Here is a 10980-nt window from a genome sequence, read left to right as displayed (position 1 = left end):
AAATCAACCAAGCTTTAACGTTTAAGATTCACGTACAAACCTCTTCTCCATTTGCCCTGCTGTATCATCTGCATGTGCAGATTTTGCCTGTAAAGTTCTCAGACGCAGAACCGTACCCAAGTTCGTTAAAACTGGTGTGAGTCCCATGCCGATCACTTTGCCCTCTTGATTTATGGCAATAACCGTGGTAGTAAAATGCTCCGAACCAGGCCATACTTTAATATAAAAGCACAGCAGGCAAACTTGCTTTTAAAAAACGGTGCTTTGGGATTGGTTGGAATGTGCGATGATTGACAGTCACTGGATTCGTTTTAAAAGGGACACGCAGGCGTTCACCACACGACTCCGTTTTCAAATATCTCAGTGAAAATGCTTTGATATGTGCCGATCACGCACTGCCAGATATTGTTTGTTCTGTGACTTAAAGGCACCAGAGTGCAAAATGCAGTATCATTACCCTAAAATATCGAAATGTTTAAGCTCTACTTACATCGAGTATGTATGCATTATTAGAATCACTGTGGTATGAATGGAAAGCAACAGTGTGATTTCAACATCGAATAGAATTGCAAATATCAATCAGGTGCAAATAGAAATAACCTTAACTAAATAAATAACGACATCACCATTTTCTTTCAAGCCACTAACTTTTCACATTCAGGCAGCTCAAAATTTCTGTGGCTTAATATTTACCTATTTTATTAATCACTCGGACCAATATATGATTTTATACATGTATTTTAACCATACAAATATACTCAATAACAAGCCAATGGACCGACTAAAATTTTACTTACAAGCCACGTCAAAGTGTCATGTGTTTGACATTTTCTGTACAAAATATTTAAGAAAATTTGTATTTACAATTAGTTCAGTTAATTACATAATTACATTACATTTGCTTTTCGACAGTTAAGTGCATGCACATTGGGCGGCATTGCAGGTGCTATATACATGTGTGATGCCAGCTAACTCAGTGATCGTTATTTTGCTTTTCAATAAATTTATTCAAACCTTTTCAAAATATTGTGTATAGCTAGCTTTTCCTGTGTTGATCGCTGTATTATTATTATTATTATTTATTAAAAGTAAAAAGTAAAGGTATGCATTACTGTAGTGAACGTATTGGCGTGAACTGTTTTTGAATTTATTAATTTATTAATGTATTTATTTTTTCAAATTGCAAATCTGTAAATGAAGAAATTTATGATTGCAATTAAAATAATAAATAAAGATTTTGGACACAAAAAAATAAAAATAAAAAAATAAAATAAAATACTGGATTGAACAAATATCTGAGTAGAGCAGGACTTAGTCCAAAAAACATGAACCGTTAATTGGACATTTAAAATGCACGGCATGATGGCAAATAGTGTGATTGCAAAAATTTCACAAATGTACGCTTTACCACCCCCAGATGATTTGGTGCAGTTGAGGAGAAAAGGTATTCCTCTGAATTATTATGCATTCGTCAATATAATGCTGATAAAAACGTAAACAGGTTTGTGTTGTAATCTCACCACAAATTATTAATTAAACTAATTTTGTAAAAAGGGTGACAAAGCATAATAATGTGGATCCTAGAATTGAATGCGATATGTCAAGCCAGTTTAATGGTGTTTAAATAACCACACATAATGTTATTCATGTTTAAAGATAAATAACAGAATTCCAGGGTAAATCATAAAACTAATAAGACCTTTGAATACTTTAGATTAGGCTATACCAGGAATCTGATGGCTCGCTTCACAACATTTTGAATTTAAGAAAGCGATTATTATGCATCTTTTGAAGGCTCCCTACACTTGAATGGGCACAAGCCTGTGTTATTTACGAACGTATTCCCACAGAGAGGCCACAGTAACAACCTATTCACAACAGTAATAATTAAAATTAAAAAAAAATCTTACATTATTAGAATTATAAAAAGGCCAATCATTGCTTTCCCTATATTGTATGTCCATGTAATAGATCTGCAATGCAGTTTTCATAGAGAAGAGAGAGAGAGAGAGAGAGAGAGAGAGAGAGAGAGAGAGAGAGAGAGAGAGAGAGAGTATAGAATTAGTGCATGAATGAGCAATAAACAAATGAATGAATTCAAGAAATAAGTGAGTAGGTACAGTAGGACACTGAATATTTCTTTTTTGTGCTCTTTTGATTTATATACCTATACAATGGGTAAAGGTGACTAAATGTGTTTTATTCTAGTTCACATTGGTCTTTGAGCAATGTAAAATAAACATTGCATAAACTACAAATAGTCATCAAGGACTCATAGTCGAATGCATCAGGTAAGAACGGTGGATTTAAAGGATATCTCCAATGAGAGGTGAGCATGAATATGAGTGTGACTTCACGTGCACACTCATATTCATTCGTGTCATGAAATGTAATTCTTCACAAATTATACATGTACAATTATGTATGATTATTTTGATAATATGATATACCCTACCAAAGCTCAGTAAAATAGGCTATAGCTGGTAAGTCTGTTAAAAAAATGTCGGCTCTCTCTCTCTCTCTCTCTCTCTCTCTCTTTCTCGGTCTCTTCTCGCATACCTGTCGTCTGTTTATATAACCTAAAATACAGCCAATCTTAATTTCAATCAAACATTTCGATATCTATATAGTAATAAAGTCATATATTGGACATCAGATGTAAAAAAAAATTAAAATAATAATAATAATAATAATAATAATAATTTAAATGTTAAACATTTTTGGTACCTATTGGGTTAATAGATATAGGCTAAAGCAAAGTTTGCTTCATTGTAGTGAAACTAACGGGTGCCTGGCTATACAAGTATATATATATATATATATATATATATATATATATATTCGGGCAGAGCAGTTTCCATTTTCTAATAAGCTGCAGATTCGTAACGCCCAGGCAAATTCAATTTTCAGCCATTTATGCTAAACCTAGTTAACAAAATTTATATATACACATATATTGATTGAAACTGCCACTGATATCTCATTACTCGATACTGATTTATCACTTGTCAACAGAGCTGCTGATATATATATTTTAAAAAAAAATTGTTTTATTATTATTATTTTTAAACAGGCTCAAGACTATTTCGGAGGTAGGGAAACAGTTGATATAAGACAGCCTATTAGGCCACATATATGTAAAAATTACACAGAAAGACAGAATACGTTGAGTACACTAATGTCACAAAAGTATGGCCAAGGACTATAAAATAAATCATTTTATTTTATAAATGACACTAAAATAGTTACAAATAATAATCAGAGTAATTTACATTTGTTAATGGTAAGTAGGAATTGAGCTGTTTAAACCATATGTAGGATTATATGAAATATATTTAGGCTAATATTGACAACTGCAAACTGAAGGAATAGGAAGAACAGCGGTAGTCAGCAACGATGATGATGACGACGCCACAGCTTGATAATTGTCTATTAGCCTAAGAATCTTTAAAGAGTTCAATGGCACCAGTTTCCAGGTAATTCTATATATTAAATAAAAATGTAATAGGCCTGCCTTTCACAGTCTAGTCAAAGTGGCCGGGAGAGGCCCATGGCATTATTCTGCCGAAACATTGCTATTTGATTACCCCAAATAATCGGTCGGTAAAGCTTTAACTTAATAGGCTGCATCCAATCATATGTGCCCTTTCAGCAATAATGTAGTATGGGACAATACGCCGCGGTCCAACGTAAAAAGCATGCGTCTTAGCCCCTTTGAGTTAAGGTCCCTTGCCCTCATTTGCCCTTTAGTCGGTACCATCAGAGTTCTAGTGCTGTGAAGAAGTTAAGAGAACTAATTGAACAATTCCTTGCATGGAGAAAGCATGGTACGTCCTTAAGAACTTCTCGCTTTAAGCCACGCCTTGACAGTGAATACGGTATATGCTGCATAATATATTAAGCGCGTTTTAAATACAAACTATAAATATTATACACAGGGGAATGTATAGAAATCGTAACTGCCTGTCGACTGTGAAACCTAAAAAAAAAAAAAAAAAAAAAAAAAAAAAAAATCGCCGTAAAAGCCGGTACAGCATACTCACACGTGTGCTCGTGTAAGAGAGAGAGAGAATAAAGAAAAGGGGAGCAGAAAGGAGGGGGATACAGAACAGAGAGAGATGAGGAGAATAAATGGATATCTCGGCTATTTTGCTAGCAGTCCCCTTTAAAAGTTGTGTGAATTTTAAAAACGCATTATAATTTTTTTTATTTATTTTTTGTAAAATGATGTGGAGAGACAAAAGCTATTCTGTGCATGCGCTATTCAAATACACAAGTAAATGAACCATTAAAAATGTACTACTAGTTATTAGCCTATTTTTTTATTATTATTAATTAAATGTGGTAAATGAGAAAATACTCAAACAAATTAAAATGCCTTTATGTTTAAGTTATTTTACGTCTTTACTGCCTAGACTACATTATTTAAATGATTATCTTAAATCAACATACAACTGATCAATATTGTAACTTCTATAATGTAGGCTATGAACTGAAAAAACATATCATGAAACACTCACCTTAAAACAATTAAACTATGCTTTTCTCGTAGAATATATGTGCTGAAATGGAAAGCGTGATAGCTGGGAGTAGCGCAGAATGAGAGACTGGTTTAAAGATTTTTGTTTTTTAATCTCTAAAATATGAAAGGGAACTCCTTTCGTGGAAAGACTGAGGGGGAGAGGGGACGTAAAATGGCTTGATATAAAAAGCGCTGCTTGAAGCAATCATCGCGTCTCTGAACTTGATTAGATTTTATGTGTCCTGCAGCGAGTCCCCGCAACCCCGTGAAAGTTCCTCAATAGCGAAAACTTTTGGCGACGTGAAAAAAATAATCCTCTGGATAGTATAATTACTACCATCTTGCTTTCTCTCTTTTTCTTGCGTTCTACAGCCTAGTGCGTTCCAAATATCAACCTTCTTTCCAGTTGCTGAAACACATAAATACAAAAAATGTCAAATGGATGCATAATTTTATAATTTATAATGAATGGATGGATGGATGCAAAAATTATTAGACAATTTTATAAAATAAAATAAAAAAAAAACATCTATTATAGTAGTACATTATAATAAGGTATGGTACTTTTCTTATTTAGTATTATTTATTTATTTTATTTATTTTTAAATGCTTTAATAAGGCTCGGCAAACGTGTATTTTGTGAGACTAATTGTCGAGAAACTCCTGAAAGGTTATGTAACTTTGGAAACAGCTTGACGTGCTAAGCACGGGAAATAAACAAGCATTTCTTACTGAACCGAAATAAAGTCCCGTTGCTTTACCTGCAAATAATGCCAGCACCAACCAATCACATCTACTCACTGAAACGAACTGCCATTGTCAATACCAAACCTTGCCAATCAACGAACATGTAGCCAATTAACTCCCTTCTCACTGGTCACGTGACCACGAAGGAGCTGCGCAGTCATTGGACAGCGTAGAGCTGCCTCCCGAGCTCATTTATGTGCAAGGAGTAAGTGATTGACTTTATCAGTGCAAGGACATCATTCGTCTGGAAAGGGGGGGAAGTTTGATCCTCTTTCTCACGGATCACGGTTACGGGAGTTTTTCTCCCGTTTACAGAGACCCGGGATTATTATTTCGTTTTTCACTTCTATATGTTTTTTTTTTTTATTCAGGCTTAAGTGAAATTGCAGCCTACCGTTTATCCCACTTCACTCCACTAACCTTGGGTTTGTTATATTTAATTTTTCACTTGCTTTTCTCTATTGAGCCCGATGACTATGCTCCTTGATAGCGGTCCTCAGTTCCCGTCACTAGGAGTAGGGGGATTCGGAACGCCGAGACACCATGAGTTGGGAAATCGAGACCCCGGACTGGGGCTCAGTCCCTTCGCAGATTCATCTCATTCGGCAGCTTTCAAGATAAGTCCCGTTACTCATGATATCGCCTCCAGCCAGACATCAGCGTTCACCCCGCAAGCTACCGGATACGCATCTGCGCTCGGACACCATCACGGAGGGCAAGTTGGTTCTTACGCCGGTGGAGCATTCAATTCGACCAGGGACTTTCTCTTCAGAAACAGGGGCGCTTGCATCGGAGAGACTGCAGCGCCGAGTGCCCAGCATGGAATCTTTGCCGCCTCTGCTGGGAGTCTACACGGGCCCCCTGGAATTTCGGACAACCCGGGACATCTGTTGTTTCCTGGACTTCACGACCAGAGCGTGAGCCACACTTCACCTGGAGGACATGTTGTAAACAGTCAAATGCACCTGGGTTTACGCGGGGACATTTTTGGCCGCCCAGATCCGTATCGACCTGTGGTGAGCCCTCGTGCGGATCCTTACGGCACCGCTCAGCTACATAACTACAACCATCCCATCAATATGAACATGGGGATGAACGTGCCCACACATCACGGTCCGGGGGCCTTCTTCAGATACATGCGGCAGCCTATTAAGCAAGAATTGTCTTGTAAGTGGATAGATGAGAATCAGATGAACAGACCCAAAAAGACTTGTGACAGAACTTTCAGCACAATGCATGAAATGGTGACACATGTTTCAATGGAGCATGTTGGCGGCCCAGAGCAGAGTAACCACATTTGCTATTGGGAGGATTGCCCGAGAGAAGGGAAATCCTTTAAGGCCAAATACAAACTAGTAAATCACATCCGAGTGCACACCGGAGAGAAACCGTTCCCTTGTCCGTTTCCTGGTTGTGGGAAAATTTTTGCAAGATCAGAAAATCTAAAAATTCACAAAAGGACTCACACAGGTAAGCTATTTTTCTACTTGTTTACTTTTTCTATTATTATTAACTTTTTTGGTTTTTTGCAACCCCAGACTTTAGGGAAAAGGGTTTATTTAATAATGTGCCAGAGGTGTGAATTAGTAACTTCACTGTTCCTCAATAAATGCAACGAAGTGAGTTAATTTGCTTTTTAATTCGTATTAACGTTAATTCTTTTAAAATTGAGGAAAAAAGTGGCCGCAACTACTTTATTGAAGTTTTGCAGAATTAAATCCTGTGATAAGTAATATGTTTACAGACTTACTCATTTTGCTTGCACGACCCCTATTAAGGGAACTGTGAAGGAATTTGTGTGGTTTCTTTTTCCTTCTTTTAGCGGTTCAGCAAAATGTTTTCTCCAGAATTTATATATACAAATCTTTGAGGAGATGAATAGCAAACTGAAATATTAACATGCAAAGCTGCATGTCTGGTTGGGCAGAGAATGTGTCAATTGGGCTGTCCTCTTGCCTTTGTAAAGCTATTCCTCATGCTTGTGGCCTAAAGTTAGTAAAAGCATGGGATTTGTGTATTACGAATGCTGTAAATAGGCTACAAGGAAAAAATGCTAAACATTTGTCCGGGAAAGTCTGCATTTAGTCTGATGGCTGGAGTTATGCCTAAATGACTGACCCCTTTTGAGATTCGCATGTAATGTAAAGCAAGCTGTTGAGCAGTCTAGATGGTTTCACTTGGCAGTGAGGAAACGTGTCTGCCAATTGTTCAGCCATTTCAATTACATTTACATGAAGATGCATAACGTGTAGGTCTACTAAAACAAATCTGAATATGCCCACGTCTGTGCTGCTTGGGAAACAAAACAAAAGCTATAACAGTAAGAACTCTTAAAGAGCATGATATGTGGATAACCAAACCATCTGGCGTGAGGGCAACACGCTTATTCTTTCGAATGGAGTTACATAACTGGAATTTATGCTGAATATCCGTTCCCTCCTAAAACAGTTATTTTCCTGAAATCTCAGTGTTTGCTCTCACTTTGCTCTCACAGGCGAGAAGCCGTTTAAATGCGAGTTCGAAGGCTGCGACAGGCGCTTTGCAAACAGCAGCGACAGGAAAAAGCACATGCACGTGCACACATCTGACAAGCCATATATCTGCAAAGTGTGCGACAAGTCCTACACACACCCCAGCTCTCTCAGGAAACATATGAAGGTAAGGGGGGCAGTTTCTGACAACAGTTTGCAAACATTTTATGATCACTATAGGCTAAATAAAATAATCATAAGAGAACTCAGATTACGCGGATCAATCCGTATTAAATGTTATAAAGAATGCAACCTCGTAGATAGGCCTACATTTATTGTATTATGCAGAGTATGCTGTTCAAATGCATTTTAAGCAGACCTGAAAGCGTTTGTGTTTACAAATGTATCACAGAGATCTGAAACCTGCATCATTCCCAGAAATATTTGTATCAGTACCATGTGTAGAAACGTGTCATTTCATTGCCCTGCCTCTATAACATATCTATGAACGTTATCATTTTTAGGTACACGAATCACAAGGCTCAGAGTCGTCTCCGGCTGCGAGCTCTGGATACGAGTCGTCCACGCCGCCAGTGCTAGTGTCTGCGAACACTGAAGACCCGACAAAAACACCCACTTCTGCAGTGCAAAATACATCTGCACACAGCGATGGACTACCACCCAATTTTAATGAATGGTACGTTTGAAGCTTCAAGCAGACTCTCAATGTGGACCAAAAGGTTGAAGTAACCTTTAAAAAAAACTATTTACACTACGGTGTACAAAATGGCATTGAAACAGAAGAGATGAGAGAGTTCGCCAACAGGCCTCGTCCATTCTCAGGATTCGAAATTTGACTTTATTCCGAGTTCGAAGAAAATTAGCAAGGCATAAAATAACAAAATAACACTTTCTAAGAATAAATGGTTTCCTTTAGTTTTCAGATTTCAGATGATTATTTTATTTTTCATTTTATGTATTTTCTGGGGGGGGGGGGGGGATATATTTAAAATAATGGGAAAATAAGAATATTTCACGGTGTTTTATATTAAGGTGATCCTCACATCACCTTTGATTGATTGTTAAAACTTCAGACAGTCTTAAGAAACGTGCCAAAGTCTTTGTCTTGAACTTGAACAAAAAAATAAACAAATCATAAATAAGTATATAGCCTACTCGTGAATGTATTTCCTTGTTTGATGGAGTCAATCTGTTGTCCGAGTCCGTTTTCAGGTGGAGAAATGTGGTTACGATTGTTACCTTTGAATATAACGTTGCCTTTGTTAATAACGATGTAAATACATATCCATGATGCCATATTTATCCATTTGTAATTTAATTATCGGCGAAAGAGCCGAACCTTAAATGATATTTATGGAAATGTTTTCTAACCAGACTGTACAGTTTTGAGTCAATAACCAGTTTTAATGATGAAAAAGGGAGTCATCTCTAAAGTTCCCACGATACGATTGTATCTTTTTTTAAGCCAATATATGTGTCTTATCTGGGTCGTAAAGTATTAATTTTATTAATATTATGACATGATATATAGTTTCAAATATGCATTTTTCCAACTCAAGCTCATGAAAGGACCGGTATACGAAAATATGTTTATTTTTTATGAATCAGCCATATGAGGAGTAATGTCGAGACGTTTCTGGTTCTTATCAAAATTACTTATTTTGTGTGTGTGTGTGTGTGTGTTTTTTTTTTTTTTTTTTTTTTTTTACTCTTAGCATCAGAGCTTAGACTACATCTCCATAAGGAACACTTAGGTACAAATGTGAGAGGCCCGCTGACCGGCACGTCACATTTCGATCAAACCGTGTAATAGCATAGCATTCATGAACTTTAACTCATGTGACAGTGATAAAGACAAGACTTTATATTCTTGAGTTCAAGGTAGAACCGTTTGAATGAGTATGGTATCCTTTTTCGATGGTTCCAGAACTGTCCTTGTGGATGCAAATCTGTGTTAATTGTGTCAAAGAGGAGCAATGATCTGTCACAACAGTATCTCAAAATAAAACTTTTTGTCTGTCAGTTTGCATTGTTTTAAATGTAGTTCTTCTGTGAATATAAAGTGTTGTTTGTTATGAGTACTGTGGTATAACATAGAAGACTTTGATTACACATTTGCTTGTTTTATGTGAATAACTTTTACAGATGTGGAACTGTTTGTGTGGATGAACTTTAGTATTAAGAGTACTACAATTTTTCATGGGGGAGGGAAATGTGTGTTCAGTGACAGCACGAGTTAAAGTATTGCATTGCTACATTTTCTTTTAAGAATTTAAAATTATGCATATAAATATATTGTGCTTATTAACATGATTTCAAACCACCAGCACTACTTTTGAAAACAAACGTTTAAAAAAAAAATACAGTACCTCGTAAGTAACGGTGATATATAAATACGTTTATTTAAATAATTTAATGAATATATGTTTTATATACAATTTTATATACATTAAGTTAAAAGAAATAAAGATTTATATCAGCCACTATCGATGTATCTTCAGCCGTGATCTCACAGACAGATCTCATGTACAAGTGGAGATTGAATGTGATCTTGTAACATTTTCTCCAGGAACTGGGTCACGCGTCAAGTTTTTCCTGAAAAGCAAATGTTTATGAACTGTGTTATTGTGCCACTTTCGAGGCAAACGATGTTACTTCAACGTACCTATTCGAAATTCAGTAAAAATCTTGTACTTTTTCGAAGTAGGGGTTATTGTTTGTTGGCTTGTTGGCTTGTTGGTTTGTTCAACAAGCTATTTATGAAAAAATGTGAACAGAAGTTTTGGACTGGAATTAAACAAATCTTGAAATATCACAAGTGAAGACCTCCGTTCTTCTTTTCAGTTATTTTGCTGTAGTTTTCTGTTTCTAAACGTGGACTTAAAGCCTACCCCCCTTCTCCAATTGTACGAGGCAGAAACACACTTGAACTTGACAGTAAGATACATACCGCCATTTTAGCATCCTGATTCTTTAAGGCACTACAAAGTTCAGGATTGTGTAGCGTTAACGCAGCTTAACAGACGTCTTTAACACACGATTATCCGAGGACCATGGAGAGTTAGCATGTAAGAAAGCTGTTAAGTTTACAAACTTTCTACCGAGATGTGCCATTCTCATTATCGATCATGTAGGCTGGGCTTCCAAAATCCTTTATTATGTCCAATGTTTAATGCAACTAGAAATTTAAATGATTAAAAACAACGACGAACATAAAAT

At 36.4% G+C, this 10980-nt stretch overlaps 1 protein-coding gene across 1 annotated transcript in view; it reads left to right on the top strand.

The window, feature by feature from the left end:
* The first annotated feature begins 5506 nt into the window (after window positions 1-5506).
* Window positions 5507-10980, top strand: part of LOC127413255 (zinc finger protein ZIC 3-like) — an 11125-nt gene continuing 5651 nt past the window's right edge. Inside the window, exons 1-3 of the mRNA XM_051650228.1 lie at window positions 5507-6739; window positions 7764-7927; window positions 8265-8437. Coding sequence (XP_051506188.1) covers window positions 5740-6739; window positions 7764-7927; window positions 8265-8437 — 1337 coding nt within the window. The 5' untranslated portion in view covers window positions 5507-5739. The remainder of the gene's footprint in view (window positions 6740-7763; window positions 7928-8264; window positions 8438-10980) is intronic.

The sequence above is a fragment of the Myxocyprinus asiaticus genome, chromosome 22 (genome assembly GCF_019703515.2).
Source record: "Myxocyprinus asiaticus isolate MX2 ecotype Aquarium Trade chromosome 22, UBuf_Myxa_2, whole genome shotgun sequence".
NCBI classification, from domain to species: Eukaryota; Metazoa; Chordata; class Actinopteri; order Cypriniformes; family Catostomidae; genus Myxocyprinus; species Myxocyprinus asiaticus.
This window is presented reverse-complemented; position numbering and strand designations above follow the sequence as displayed.